The sequence below is a fragment of the Takifugu flavidus genome, chromosome 2 (genome assembly GCF_003711565.1).
Source record: "Takifugu flavidus isolate HTHZ2018 chromosome 2, ASM371156v2, whole genome shotgun sequence".
Classification (NCBI taxonomy): Eukaryota; Metazoa; Chordata; class Actinopteri; order Tetraodontiformes; family Tetraodontidae; genus Takifugu; species Takifugu flavidus.
Genome location: NC_079521.1, coordinates 8,397,237 through 8,413,551, shown reverse-complemented (window position 1 = coordinate 8,413,551; position 16,315 = coordinate 8,397,237). Strand labels below are relative to the sequence as shown.

At 44.0% G+C, this 16,315-nt stretch overlaps 1 protein-coding gene across 3 annotated transcripts in view; it reads left to right on the top strand.

The window, feature by feature from the left end:
* Nucleotides 1-8,013, top strand: part of insyn1 (inhibitory synaptic factor 1) — a 37,916-nt gene extending 29,903 nt beyond the window's left edge. For all 3 annotated transcript variants that reach the window (XM_057023076.1, XM_057023086.1, XM_057023093.1), the window contains exon 3: nucleotides 7,072-8,013. In XM_057023076.1, the coding sequence (XP_056879056.1) occupies nucleotides 7,072-7,890 (819 nt within the window). In that variant the 3' untranslated portion in view covers nucleotides 7,891-8,013. The remainder of the gene's footprint in view (nucleotides 1-7,071) is intronic.
* The last annotated feature ends 8,302 nt before the right edge of the window (nucleotides 8,014-16,315 follow it).

The following is a 16,315-nucleotide window of genomic DNA, read 5'->3' as shown; positions in this document are numbered from 1 at the left end:
GCTCCAGGCTCACGACCTCGCAACTCCGTGGGTTCCAACCCTCCCAGTTACAACACAACGTATCTTAGCGCTCCACTTCCGGCTCAGTCTCCATAAACAGGATTTCAAGCAGGCTTGTGAACTAATATGTGTCCTGCTCTCCAAATCTGCCCTAATCTTTCCTGTAATGTGGCCTGAGCTGTTCCGTCCATCCCGCTGTTCCCGATATTGAAAGATTCACATCCTTTGCACATTTTTTTTCTCATTTACTCAAAATCTAAAGTCATCCTGAGCTGATTGAACGCGCTCACTTGTCATTAAACGTTTCGTTTCATATTGAGTGAAATGATGATTGATCACAGTTTTCGGAGCGATGCCACATTAAAACAAATGTGGTGAGCGTTTTATTTAGCCAGGCAGCGTTTTAGGTCTTTGCAGTAATTGCTGAGTCTTTAGAAATGGTAGCGAGCACTTGCAGCATGGGGGGAAAGCGGGAAATCTATTGTGACATGGTGAGAAAGAAATAACACTTAGATGTGTTTGAATGGCTCCACTGAACACGCTTGAGCTTTCCCCATGACCAAAAAAAAAAGAAAAAAGGCAGAGCTATGTTCTGGATTCTGCATAATTAACAAACAAGCACTGCAAACTTCTCTCAGCCTCCTCTGAAAATGACTCCTGGTAGAGCGGATGGCGCAGGAACAGATGGAGAGAGGCCACTTAAACACAGCGTAATGAAGCGATCCACAGAAATTTCACTCATACAGTGTTTCAGATGAATCCAGTGGGGGGGGGGGGTATGTCTCATTCATTTTCCAAGATTACACTCCATGAATTCTTTTACCTATGAGCACCGCAGACGCCGTATTTCTGCACCATTTTGATGTGTTGATAGAACCGAGAACATGGAAGATGGAACAAGCTCGAGGGTAAAAAAAAAAGAACTCCCCCCTCAAAATAGACCAACTGAAAATGGTTGGAGTTGGACATTAGAGAAAAGGACCCTTGCGATAGCGGACAGCGTGGAATCTATTTCCCAAATCCCCACTCGGCTGGTGAAGAGGCTTCGCGGAGGTTCTTTTTTTCTTTAGTTTATTCTATTTTTTTCGCATTATCCTTGCCTGTCTTTTCCATCACTGCACCTTTCTGTCACAGACATGGCTCCAAGTGGCCTCCTTCACTCTGACCCTCAATTACCGGCCACAATCATCTCCGGCAGGTGTTGAGGTACAGTAATAAACACTCGCCACAATGCTGCCTCTCTTCTAAAGTGCCTCTGAGAGCTCCGAAATGACCGAGCTGGGCGATGATCGCCTGCCGTGACCACAGTTGACTCGGTGCCGCTGGCTGATCGTGTTCAGCGGGGGAAAAAAATTAAAATAACCAGGGAACCAGTTGTTGTTCTCTACAGACTGTGCACTGTGAACAAGAACAGATGTGCTTTAGGTTAAAAAAAACCTGCTCCTTCCTAATGATTCATGCAGAGATTCAGGTATATTGTTGTTATCATCAATTATAGTCCCCTTCACCAGACACCATGTAAAGAACATTTAGAGTAAATAAAGTTGTCAGCAGTAAAGCTGAGCAGGAGTGAAAGAGTCCAGATGAGATCCACGCTCACAATATATATTACTGCTAACTGGGTGGCAAATCGAGCCTTTTCAGTTCCTCGGATGTGCCGTCGCCGCTTCATAAAGTTTTCAGAGAGGCAGAACCGCGAGGGATTCATGAGCCGAGCTCAGGATGTTGGTCAGAGTTTTAATCTGCATTTTCCCCATTTTTAAGAAAAGAAAGGTCACAAAACACTTCTATTTATATTCACCCAGCATTTCAGCGACAAAAGAGGAAATGCCAGGCTTTGTTTGGAGCTGCTAGACCAACCACCTGGAGTCGATCTGCGTATTTTTAACCCGCATAATCACTGAGGCCACACTGAATGACAGTAAATATAAACTGGCTAGCCTGTCAGGTATGAGCGCTGGGTAACTTGTACAACGTCTGCCTCATTCTGTGCCACCAAAAGAACGTCACTCACCCTCCTCTGGTGTCTATTTCACTGATGCACCGATACGATTCTGTCCCATTATAAATTCTTTCATTGTAAAGCCACATAATTACTTTTTCTTCTGTAGATATTCTCATGCTTTTCCGCTTATTTTAAACAGATTGTGTGCGTTGTTAATGACTGTCTCCTAATGTGCTCATTCACCCTTTGAGCAAAAGCAATCTGCTCCTCAAATTCACATTCCGGCTCTTTCATCACACATTCTCTGACTGCCAGGAACGGCAGAGACCACTGTTCATTTCTTGCTGCAGAGACCATGCTGCATTGTGACCTAGAAAGATTCAGTGGAACCCTTCGAGCTCAGAGACACTTATCAAGTTAAATTAGTCAACATACCGCAGGCTGGGGTCAGACCAACCAGCAGAGGAAGCTGACAACACTCAAAATCCATTTTAAAGACATGGAAAATAAGCCAAGTCCTGAGAGTAACAACCACATTTGGGTGATGCTTTTCAGCTGGAATTTTTCTTTCTTCAAGCCTCCATTGACGCTGCACAGCGTGTCTCCTTTTGTGAATGCTAATTTACGCTTAAAATATCTCCCCCGGTAATTCACAAGCTAATGGCAAGCTTGTCAAATGTGTTTAATCGAGAATCTCTCAAATCATTTATCTAATAAACGTCCTTTAAGTTGGTTAATGGAGTAAATAAAGCCATCAGATTTGGTCAGGGCCAGAGAAATGTCTTACATTAGCAACAGCATGAGTAAAACGTCAGCAAATCACCCCGCAAACACATTGAGTAATTCAAGGATTAGAGGATTCATGCAGCCCAATTCCCTCCGGGCAGACTGCCAGTGGAGAATCGTGGTCCAGGTGCTTACGAGGTGTTTGCTGCCACCACCAGCAGATCTGCGGACGAGCTGGCTTGACAGATGACAGCGAGCGGCCTTACGCAACGCAGGTGGTGTGAATTAAAATGTAAAAATAAAAATGATGCAGGCCGGGGATGGGAAACTATCTTGCTACAAATGTGTGGCCGGTCCTCTCAAAGGCAATATTTCACATTAGAGCACTTTTCTGTTAAACCCCAAGAGTCATAATGGATAAGTGAAGAACTAATACCACCAATAACAATAATAATAATCATCATCACATTCATAACAGTATAATATCCTTCTATATTTCTTTTGTTGTGACATCAAAGTGTGCCAGCAGAAAAAGGATCATCTTTATTAACAGCAGCGCTGAGGGTCAACACTGAACTAACCCTGAGTGTAATTTGCAGCAGTGCAGCGGCAATTTAGAGTCCCATTCTTTAGTTTATTGCGTTTACATTTTTTTTTTCAATCGTAATGAATTCCACTCCAGCTTTGTTGTCGTAACTGCAAAGGTCATTTAAAGCAGTGGTCCCCAACCATCGGGCCACGGACCGGTACCTGTCCGTGGATCAATTTGTACCGGGCCGCAAAAGAAATAATTAAATATTTGCGTTTTATTCATTAGCTGGGTCTGAATGATCTTTTATTTTGAAAAACATTTTGGGAAATGACCGGATTCTCTTGGTTACATCTTAAGCGCCACAATTGAACCCACAAGCGAGCAAAATGAGTAAGAAACAGACGTCTTTTAAAAAAAAAATTGCGAAATAGAACAGCCCCAATCGAGAGATGGGAGAAGAGCACTCTTCCAAGAAAAAGAAAGCTTTTAACAGACAATATTATGAGTTCTACTGAAAATATGGATTTAACCCGGTAGGTGATTCCCACATACGAATCCCACTCTGCGTAATTTGCGGCGACCGGCTTGCTAATGAGGCAATGAAGCTTTCAAAACTACTTCGCCACTTGGAGACCCAGCACCCTAGTTTAAAAGACAAGCCTGGAGTATTTTGAAAGGGAAAAGAAACAGGAACACGATGGGCAGAAGAAGGGCCACCACATCAGTAAATGTGAACGCACTGAGAGCATCGTAACTTGTGGTCCAGTATTCTGGATTAAAGTAATGGCAGAATACCCTGAAATCGCCACCACAGCACTAAAAACCCGGTTGCCATTTCCGACATCCTATCTCTGTTAAGCAGGATTTTCTGTGGTGACAGCAACTAAAAAAAAAAATGGAGTGGACTGGGCATAAGCAACACACTTCGGGTGTCATTGTCCCCCATCACTCCCAGATAGGATTGTCTCGTTGCAGAGTGTCGTTATGGTGAGTTAAAATTTTCATGAAAATAAAATGTTCTTTCTTGCGACAGCTGGGGTTTAAGAGACCCCGGCCGCAGTAAAATTGTCAAGCGCTGACCGGTCCGCGGTGATAAAAAGGTTGGGGACCACTGATTTAAAGGACGCGGGAGATTTGTCCGCCTAAGCGTTCAACGCAGGCTTGAGGAGACGCTGACTTCATTCCAGAGTGGAAGATGATAGTCACCGTGATTCGGTAAAAATCCTGAGCTGTTTGGGAGCAAGGTGCCATGACGTCAGTCCGTCAGACTGATGATGATGTGTGCACGCAAGCGCGCGTGCCTGTCTGCCTACAAATGCTTCCGATTAAATGGCCCAATTTGGAAAATGTCTTTTAGAGTCACATCACTACCATATTACAGCTTCTCCTGTCTTAACCTGAATGTGACAGAATAGAATCCCACACGTATGTGCGCAGTTCGTCCAAAAAGTGAGCCAAGTTGGCCAGAAAATGAAGCATTCCAGGAGCAGAGATAAGCCTTTGTGCTGTAAAACCATCCTCATTTGCAGCCATTACAGCCAGAAAGAAGCAAAACACTGCAAATAATTATAGAGACAGAAAATCATTCCCCCCCCCCCCCCCCCCCCCACTCTCAGGATAAAACTACGCTGTTTGTGCGTTTCAGCAGCAATTACGTCGTACACAAGTTCTAAAAGACTTTTTAAAGTTCAAATCACTATGCTTAATTACTGAACTGTTTGGGGAAATATATCATTTACAAGCTGCGGGGACGCAGAGCATTTTTGCAGCACAATGGGCTGATGCCAAGAGCAGAACGTGCAGATTGAAGGAGCTAAACTGTCAAGTATAGAGGGCTCGGATTGTAGGTCCTGTCAGCAACCAGCCAAAATTCCACCTCTTCATCAAGGTCGCAACCCTGAGACTGTTGAGGTTATTCGTGAGGGAACGGCAAATTCAAATAATTCAACGTGAAACGAAGGTGGCTTTTTTTGGTTCGTTTTGTCTTTTGGCACGGATAATCCAGATGGGATTGCAATGCACCTGATCAAACAAGGTCAGAAAGCACCGGCTCCGGCGTCCTGTCTGAACATATAAGCCTGTTTAGGTTCAATTGGTTCAGCCTGGAAACAACAAAACAAGGCCCCAACAGGAGAAGGCTCCTCCAGCTCTCCTCTTCCCTTCTGTCCCTCAGAGATGAACAACATTCTTTGATGAATCTCTCTTAACTTCAATGACAATATACATTTCCAGCGGATATTTAATTTTGACTCCGGCTGCACGAAGCTAATTTACAGCACCCATCCGCAGGAGGCCAGAGGAAGAGGAAATAAAATAACAGCTTTATTAACCATCAGCAAACAATAAAGGCTTTATGGGGGAGAAGAAGCGTAATGAAAGTCGGTAAAGGCGAACTAGGATCTATTAGCAGCTGTGAATAAATAGGGATTGTTAACATTTCCTGTTGGTGGTAAATACATCAGCTCCAGAGCATCCAAAAAGTCCATTTACTGCTGTTTCAGAAAAGCTGTTGGGTGGATTTTGTGTCACAGAGCGTTTTATAATTGTATTTTGTAAACTTTTGCTGTCTTGGAGTGTTTGAAACTGCAGTTTAGTGCTTTCAGATGTGTGGATAAAGATTTGAATGCATTTGCAGTGATATATCTAAAAATTGTGGTGCAGTAATGAAAGTCCTGCGAACGGGAAAGCTCCTGTGGAGATGCGCTGCAAGCACATGTTTTGTTTTTTGTTTTCACTGCTCTATCAAATAGGACGAGCACGTCCTTATTGCCATGTTTTAAGTTGTTTACAACCAAAGCTTCTCCTCCGTTCTGCAGTTGGCTCTTTCACCACTGGCAGGAATGACCCCCAGTTTTTAGCTTTATCCTCTCGTCACTTTGGAGGACGTTAATACTCGTAAACTGTTGGAGTGTCTTTGCAAGGATGGTGCCAATGAAGGAGTCAATGACAGCTCCCGATGTGAAGATCAGCACTGCAATTCCCGACCCTAAAATTAGCATGTCAATCCGTCTTGAAGGAAATACCCAACCAGACCCCTTGGAGCGTTTGATGGACAAGTGACACTTCAGTTGTTACTCTGTGCCACTAATGAATGTGGGCAGGTTGTAAAGAGCTTTTAGGAGCCAGCGTGGTTGTGAGAAGTTGTCTCATAATTGGCGTGCTTCAATTGGAGGTTCGCAGGTAACAAAGCTGGAGACACGCAAAAGTGCTATCAGCCCAAAATAAAGTCTCTGTTGAGCACAGCGTAGTACAGAATCACCTTAATTATCATTCCAAGAAAAAATATAGTACATCCGAATATGCTCGTGTTACCCAGCCAAGAGCAATGCTAGATCCAGCTCCGCAGCACACTGTCCAGTGATTATTTTTAACTTCTGAGCAGCAGCACAAAATAAGCTGAATCTTTTCTTTGCGCTGTGTGTGCTCCACTTTTATAAATCTGATTTGGCGCTCCAGCTTGGAGGCTCCACTTATCACACAAGCTGATGATACATAGAACTCTGCCAATTAACACGGATCTTGAGAGAACCACTATAACAACAAAAATAAGAACAACAACAATAAGAACAATAACAATAAGAACAATAACAATAAGAACAATAACCATTATTATTATCATTATTATAATTATTATTGTTGTTGTTGTTGTTGTTATCAACTTCATACATGGAGAAGTGACCTCATGTCCTTTCTGGAGGAATCCAGGGGATTATTGAGTCAAGTCATGTTGGTAATCCCTTTGAACCAAATCTCATGGCAATCTTTTTATTAATCCATCGCTAAAATATGCAGGACTAAAGCTCGTGGAGCACGCACAGACTGACAACTTTTCATTTAAATCTCTTGCCCTCTCTCTCTTCTGCCACAGGTGGTGGGTCAGATCGATAAACTAACGTCCGACTTTGACTTCGACCTGGACCAAGATGACTGGACGGTGGCCACAGCCAGCAGCACATCCAGCAGTGAGCGTGGGTTGGGAGAAGCTTTCCGACTGGACTTCCTCAATGCTGATGTGCTCTCTGACAGCTGGGAGTTCTGCAGCTACCTGGAAGCAGCCGGCGCCGCCTCACGCAGGCCTGGCGAGCATTCGGGAGACCTGCGGCCAGATCTGGGCCATGGGACCATCCCCACCCAGACACAGACTCCCACTCCGCCACCCACCACTGCCTCGGTTTACTCCCAGATGAACGGCGGGCTGCCGATTCCCAACGGGCCGCGCATTATTACTCCTGACTCATCCAGTGAAGAGGCCAGTAGCTCCACGCACAGCCACAAGACGTCCCGTACTTCTGGCACAAGAGAAAGAGTTCGCTTCAGCGACAAAATCCTGTACCACGCCCTGTGCTGTGACGACGACGAGGAGGAGGAGCAAGAAGAGTTTCAAGAGGACAAAAGTGGCTGTGCTACCCCCGATAGCGATAGCGAACCGGCTCTCCTGACAAGCTCGCTTGCTCCCAAACGTTCTTCCTCTGAGCACTCACTCCTCCATAACTGTCTGGACCCTTTGTACGTCCCCTCGCCAGTGAAGGGGACGATGGGTGCTCACACACTACCCAGGAAGGGTCTCTTAAACCCCAGCTGTCGCAAGAAACTCTTACGAAACAGCAGCACACAAACTGTCTCCGACAAGAGCACCCAGACTGTACTGCCCTATATTCCAACCAAACAGAAAACAAAGGACCACTGAGAGTTTATCAAAAAAAGGTCTCATGAGGAGGACTGTGCATTATTTAATATTAAATAAATAGCTCATAGATTAATACACAAATAAATTAATTACTAAATAAATAAATGATATATGGGAAAAAATTACTTGACTACCTACAGTTATTTATGTAGCTCAGGGAAAACAGAGAAACAACTTAAGATGATGACATTTCCTGGTGAAGGGTCTTCTCATTTCAAACCCACACTGAATGCACCCATCCCCACAATAAAAGAGCAGATTTGGTGTTAGAAATTGGAGGAGGGGCTTGAAGGTCTCCACCTTTTTGTACTAGAAGCCACAGAAACAGGAAACCAATATCCTTGTTCCCGTTATGTGGATACCAAAACACTGCACACTGTATACTTGAATTTGTATAAACATTGTTTTTCATGTTCCCATTATTTTAAATGTCAGAGGGATTCTTGCTTCCAGAGGGTTAATGTGCCACGATGCTCACGTCAAGACTCCTCACATCTAAAACAAACATTATTTACCTGGATTTGGTTTGATGAATAATGTAATATAGCACAAACACAGGCACCCAAGCAAACAAATATGAAACAGCTCCGAAAAGAGTTCCAAAAGGGCAATTCCAATTTCGCTCTAGTGCGACGTCATCCCAAATAGCATCGACTTACAGGAAGTAAGAGTCCACAGAAAGTGCTACGGTTTCGACTCTCTATTCAGCCGCCCAGTGGGGAATTGAACTCACCAGAGTGACATTTTATTCACAGAGCTGAAGCCAATAGCATTCCTGATCAATATGTTAGAGGGAGGTTGCAGCCAGAGGTCTCTCTGCTGAAACCCTCTCCTGGGACCCTCAAACAAAAACACAGTCAGACCCATCTGCTTACACAAATTATAATGGTGGCCCCAAAGTAGTGACATTTCAACACAAAAAGAAAAAAAGAAAGAATGTGCTGGCTGGGTAAGTGGTCTTTTATGATTTTATTTTTTTTTTGTGGCAGAGCAAAACTCTACCCAGCAGAAGGTCTTTGAGGGACAGCCCCCCTCTGTCACTTCAGCCATAATTTCCCGATGTTTTACAGTGGGGGAAGAAAAACAGGTAAAATGTCAGAGACGAAGGAAGAGGGAAATCATGGTCGACTTTTATGATGGTGACCTTTGAGTCTCCAGCCTAATGTGAAGTTTGTGCATTTGTCATATAGCTTGTAATCCACATTGTGCTGAAGGAGGCTGGGATATTACATGTAATAGCTCATTAATTGCTTTTTTTAAGACGACAAAAACAAAGCATCTGCACAGTAGTTTTTTTTCAGTTTTTTCTCAATACGTGCTGCAAGCGGTCCAATTAGAAATGGTCCTCTACACACTAAAGGGGTCTGTCTTTGGGTTAAGAGAAAGTTGTTGAAAGCTCATCGAGAGGCCAAACTCAATGGCATAATCATCACTCTCTTCCATCCATCCGTTTTCTGTTAACCACTGCTTATTTCTCATCAGTGTCCCGGGGCGTGCTGGAGCCAATCCCAGCAGTCACCTGGTGAGAGGCAGGAATCTGGCACACGACCTCGTCTCACACGCTCACACCTCGGGGCAAATTAGACTTTCCAATCAACCAAATGCTCAGATTTTTTGGGATTGTGGGAGGAAACCAGATCAACTGGAGAAGGCCCGCAGTGGTGTTAGCGGAACATTGTTTCTCAGCATTACCACATCCACCAGCTCCACAACAAGATGATCAAGTGGGTAGTCTGTGGAGAGAAGACCGCCAGTAGAGCTCAGAATATAAAAATAAATTGGAACTTTCAAAGGCCAAAATAAAATTTCATACAGTTCATTACACACAGATGGGGAAATCTAAAACAGAAAAGAAAACTCAGCAAGTGAAAGGTGGCCTCTTTCGACTGGATCACTGAGGAATCACGCTAGGACGAGATGAAAATGGCTCCTTTTGTCTGGAAAATCAAACGGATTGCACTAATTGCGGAGCGTTTAGTTTGCAGTGATGACAGTTTGGAGAGTCTTCTGCAGCAGATGTTCTGGGAAAAGTGCATACATTATCGTTCCTCCTCTTTGTTTTTTGTTTGTGTGCTCATGTATAACAGTCAGCGCGTGGAGTACTGCTTTAAGGGATTTACAGCTGTGCTGTTTAGGCAGCACAGAGCCCCAGGAGTCTGGTATAATAGAGGCAGAGTGAACATATGAACACCAGGCAGCTTGGTAGAAGCTGCACAAACATCATTTAGCTTGGAGCTGATATGCCATACATGAACAAGTGATTTTTTTTTTTAACTGGTGTTTTTGTTTCTGAATTTCTAACATTTTCCTTTTGTATGGCCCTGCTTCGGTTAGTCTCCAGTAACTGAATCCAAAAGTGCAGGGAAGGAATCAATGGCTCATCCCCCCCAAAGCACTGGCTGCCATTTTCTTGCAAGATTGGGGACCAACAGGTCATCACATCCATTAGCATAAACAAACAATGCTAGGCTGCCAAGCAGGCAAAGCTTCAATTACATTAAAACAACAACAACAAAAAAAGAGCCTTTATTGTGATGCTTACACACTCCCGAGACGGTACGCAGAGGATTATTTTGTTGTTTCGCTCATTTTCCGGGCTACAAATTTCAGACCTTGCAGTAACGTTACCTCGCCAGATGAAGAGTCTTTGGCTCTGAGTCAGGAGACATTAACATTGGGGACAGATTTGAGATATTTTGACGAAACATTAGCGACATCTCTTTTGCCAGCAGGTCCATTATTCATCTCTAACAGGACAGTGCTTTGTCCTCTGTTCCCCGTAGGCTAAGGATGGGAGGCGTCCAGAGGTTATGTAGACCCAGATACACTGATGCCAGATCATCTGCCAACCAGGAGGACATTGTTCTGTCACCAGAGTGACTGCATGTTCACTACCTTTGTGCTTGTACAATGCACGGAAAGATGACAGAGCGTTTTTGGATTCAGTATCGCTTCATGCTTAATATCATATCTCACTGTCACAGCAATTAACGAAGATCAATACAGCCTGACTCTTCACATCCCACTGGAAGTCATTTGGCGAAACTCTCCAATAATACAAGATTAGAAGATATTTTTCTATTAGACAGCTGATAAAACAATAGCATCTATTAGCATTTGATGGGTATTAGCTCGTATCCGTGATCGCTTTTGTAATTACAACTAGCAGAATGTTCTCTAATACAGAAAACACTTCATAAGGTGATTATGTCGCTTTAAAAAGCACACCCCTCCAATCCCGCCCGTACTCATCCTTTATATATAATTACCATTTTTCACTGGTGGCGGCCTTGCCCCCATCCGCGAGCAGAGGAAAACAGATGGCAGATCACTGTTTCCTTTGCTGATTGGTAAGGCTCCATGAAGCACAAAGCTCAATGCAGCATCACTGATTACTATGGATTAGCTAAAAGCTCAGGCTACCTCAGGTTGATTTGTTCCATCATCGTGCCATTAATAACCTGCCGTTACAAAACAAACTCGCTCCATGCAAATGCCTCCTCCTCTTCCAGCAGAAGACAGGATGACATTTTTAATGTCTCAATCTGGGTCAAACAAGTAGAACGTTCGGTGTCGGCGACGATGAGGGTGCGCGGATCACAGCTTGGACTCCTGATGAGACAAGGTCAGGAGCGGCAGAACAACGTGCGGACCTTCAGGTGCAATGCACATTTGGCACACGTGGCCGGAAAGCATGATGTGCACCCTCTGTGAAGAACGCAGCTGGGTTGAGATGTGCTCAGACACCTGTCATGAATCGACACGGCGCTGCGCCCTGGTCTGACCCGGGAACAACTCCCAACACCTGAGAAATAGCCGGACAAGGCCGTGTCAACCATCCGTCACAGTTTGATTGAGCCCTGGGAGTGATTAATGAAGAGCAATGCAACAGCCGCAGATAAGATTAGACCTTCGCAGGTGATGAAGGACAGGGCCCGTGGTTGTGGGTGGAGTGGGGGGTTCTTTGGACAAAATGCTGCCTTCAGATATAATTAAAGTTAATGGGAACTCTCTCACACACACACACATACACACACCACAGGGTAATGTTGAAAAAGCATGTCCAAAAAACAGGTTAAAATATTAGATGAAGATGTGATTTTATGCCTGTGAAGTTTTAAGAGTCTAAACCTGTTAGATTGTGAAAAACAGCACATTTGTTATTTAAAAACCAGTGTGGAGGGGGAAAAAATTAAATTCAGTGAAATGGGCAAAGAAGGAGAGAAAAAAAAATGTTATGAAGCAGACAACTTGAGGGAAATAACGCAATCAGTCTGCCCGAGCTAAAGAGAGATGATTTCCCTCACATTACCTGGCTGATAATTGGAATATCTCCCAATGTGAACCTAAATATGACGTGGCAGACGAGTGAGCAATCATGGCCGGACCAATTTATGAGGCAGAGAGACACAGAAAGAAATGATTGCAACCAAAATGCTATCAATCCTCACATTGAACCGCGGCAGAAATGTAACCCTGTTGCATATAACATTGGATGGCGTGCGTAATGACATGCTCGGCTAGATGAGGGACACGCCAGCAGGCAATTGAATCAGTCCTGAAACATTGCAGAAAAGAGGCTTGGTTTAAAACGTATATGGGCACGTTATTTGCGAGTCAACCTGAACCGTGAAAGCGGAGTACGGAATACCAATGAGGCTAAGTGCCACTCTGCGCGCCGTGCACGGCAGCCGTCAGAGAAACGCAGGCGGCGCGCCTTTGCTGACAGCTTGTTTGGCAGTCTGTCAGGATTTCCATGGCTGTTTGCAGGTGAGGGCCAAGAAAGCAGGGGACCGCTGACTGTTAGACCGACAAATAAGACCTAAATGACGTTAAGACAGGTACAATATACACCCAGCAGCCCCCTAGTTTGCCTTGCTTTACCTTATGAAGGGCTTTCCCATCATTCATATCTCTCCTCTCTGTTTGGAATGAGCATTCCACCGTGCCAGAGGAAGCGGTGACACAGGTCTTCATTAAACACATGGAAATCTGGTGCCAAGGACAGGTAGGAGTCACACTGGTAGGTCACAAAACAGAGGGGAATCGACTGCAGCTGGGCGACGCTTGATTGGGCCGCCGAACTGTGGCAGCAAAGGCAAAAACTCCGATCCCCGTGTCTCGTAAAGTGGATATTTCCTTCCGCTTCATTTTGGTTTAACTGTTTGGAGGCTCAGCAAAGTGTGAGGCAGTTGCGCAATGCCGCTGTGCATTTCCAATACATTATATAAGTGATCATCCTCCAATGACTGCAATTAGTTAAATGTCAGGCTCGGTTTGCACTTTCGCAGTGGCTTGCTGACAAAGTAGCTCAGAGGTAAGTCAAAAGATTAATTGCTGTGGGATTTCATTAAGTCAAGAGGTTGAAAAATACAGGAGGAATAAACACAACAGTATTTTTAGTCCCCGTTTAGAGAATACACAAATATTGCATCCAAATATTTCAGGAATTAAATAGCGCAAATGCTGGGGAAAAAGAGGCTCTTAGGAGCTTTCACACCATCAGATTTCTGCAGGCTCATGGTGCATGATGGTATTGGTTGTTGTAGCTGTGCATTACAGTACAATTATGATCCCAGTGTGGATACTTTTGGTGGAAATTGGGAGGGCAGTTTTTACAGTGCTGCTACCAACCATGGTAAAGTACAATAATAAGAATTAGTGGCTAAATTATCCGATAACGCACTGATGACGAATGTCGGTGGAGTAAATCCCTGCAGGGGAAGTGTACGCCACCGGTCCAGACATTTCTAGTTGTCATTTTCAGTTAGATAATTACCTGCTAAATATGCACGGCAGTTTATTTTACGGCTCCTTCAGCGCGTCAAGCGTTAGCGGGAATGTGGGTGTGTTGATGTGGGTCAAAACAAAGACCACTGCCCTCCCTTCAAATTGATCCGGAGGCAACAAAACACACACAAGTCAGCTTGGATAAAAAAGCAATCAGGCAGCAGTTATGGCACCTCAGACTTGTTCAAGTGGACTGCCGGTGTCCTTCGTGTATCAGCACAGCCTATAAAGCTCAGAAAGCACAGCCATTAAATGGCCGCGCGGGTGCTTTGTGAGACTGGTGTCTGGCAATCTGGCTGCAGTTTTTGGCACCCTCGCTGTTGGACCGGGCCTTGAAGACCATGTAAGGTGTAAATCTCACTGCTGACAGATTATTCTCCGCTGTTTCCAAGCTGGATTTACTTTCCTTCACAGAGCTGTAAGAAGCCAACTGATGTGACAATATTATGGGAAATAAAGTTCGGCTGATGGATTCCACCCCCTTCACGATCTCTAAAATAACAATAACCCCCCAGCCCCCGCTCCATTACCTTTGTTAATAAAGTTTTCCAGCTGCGCACAGCTAACCGACGCTATTGTGGTCCTCCACAAAATTGGTTTGTTTATTGCAGTTTATTGCATAACCTTGCTTGTCATTGACATCCCCACATCCCATCTATTGCATCTGACTGATTTCTTATTCAAAGAGGCAACATCTGCTGGCGCAAACCTGATCTGATCTGTACGCTTACAGGAGTCACGAGCGGGATGGAACATCTCTGTTTGACGTCTCGCCGCAGTGGAACTGTCAGCCAGTGACGGACGTGTTTTCGGGTTCGACGCTATTACCAACCAGACAGGAGCAACCCAGCAAACAACCGTCAACAACACGTCTCAAAAGCAGAATAAAATTCAGTCCATGTTGTATTTTAAGCCCATCACCGCTTTCTTCCCTATAAATAGATATTTGTAATAAGACCTTATTGATTTCCCTCCCAAAGGTCATAGTTTTGTGCTCGTGGGGCTATAAATCCACCATCTCCCACACTTCCATTTTAAACCCTGCCTTCCATTTTATAGACGGCGCCGCAGCCGTTTTAATGCATTCATTCATCCGCCCAAAACGGAGTAGTGACTTGAGAAGAAGGAGATCCTTTTTCAGGCCATTACCAACGATTTCCCTGAGGTGAAAACCCCATCACACAGTGTTTTTAGAGGCGGTGAGAAAGAGACTTGGCACAGTAGAAGAATACATTTCTGCTTAATTAATCCCATTCCTTACTTTAGGTATTAAAAGGCAATGGTCTGTTTAACAACTTTTGGCGACACTAAACGGGCAATTAGTCACAGCCTAATCATTTTTCATACATTTATGGGTATGTCCTGGGTTGGATGTGCTCTCCAGAGGGTCAGCCTACTGGCCAACTCACTTATTCCAAAGCCTTGTCACATCTGCCTATAAATTAATTCCATTGTGCAAAGTGAGAAACTTACTCTGCCATGTTCAGATCCTCAGACCTCAGTGGGTTTTGTCCCCCACCACCTGCTTCCTATTCAGGCTGGAGGGTGCATGAGAAAGATTTTAATTTGATTTTTTTGGAAAAAAAAAGGAGAAATAGGAGCAGAATCAGTCATGGCGGCATAATTGAGCAACTACTGCGAAACATAAATGCCATGTTTGTGACATTTATTTAGATTTCTGGGAAATGCGAATGACTGAAATGGCAGCAGCCACACACAGCCCAGGTGTAAATGTGATTTCAGCAGCTCTGACTCTTGTTTAATTGAGAACAGCTGTTCAGCCACACCACAGGAACGAGAATTTAGAGACGTTGGGGTTTATTTTAGGGCAATTGTGAGATATATATTTCACCATACACCCACTACATGCATATTTATTTTTGTGCTGCATTACAGCTTTGGTTGCTGAAGCAGAGAAGGGGGAAGTGGGGGGGACCATGCACTTTTTGCAGCAAACAGGTTTGATTAAGTAGTTGAGAAAAATATCTTAATGAGATTTCCAGCCTGGTCTGAAGATTTGTTGGTAATAATGGTGGGAAATATATCGATGTAGTCAGGTTTTACTTCTCTTTCCAAGACTCATGACTAAGACTGTTGGACGCATTTTGGCTTTTTACAGCAGATGGGACGCAAATATATCCACGTCATAGATATTTGCAGTTGGATGGTTGCGAAGGATTGACACCTGTGTGCCAGTCACACCCAGTTGAAGAGAAACCTTCTATTCTGGCATTGGCATTATTTCTGACAGCTCAATTTAGCTTTAAATGTGGGAAACACATCATCAACTCTGTGTCCGATTTTAGTATTTTGGATTCAGCTTTTTTCAAACAGCTGATTAACAGATATTAACAGCAAATAATTAATTAAAAAAGGCAGTTCTGCAGGTTTTTGACTAATGATGCTAATGCATAATATTAATAAAAACACAATAAAGCTACCTATCTCTCCCTGGTCCCTATAGAAGCAGGGCGGTGCAATAAAATATTATAGTGTCATTGTATTGCTACATTATCAGACTGAGGGATTTATGGCTGTATGCTACAAAAGAGAGATGAAAATGACTCAGCTTAGCTTGTGGAGAGTTTTCATTCAGTTTTAACATACGCTCAGTGGCCATGACAACAATGAAAGA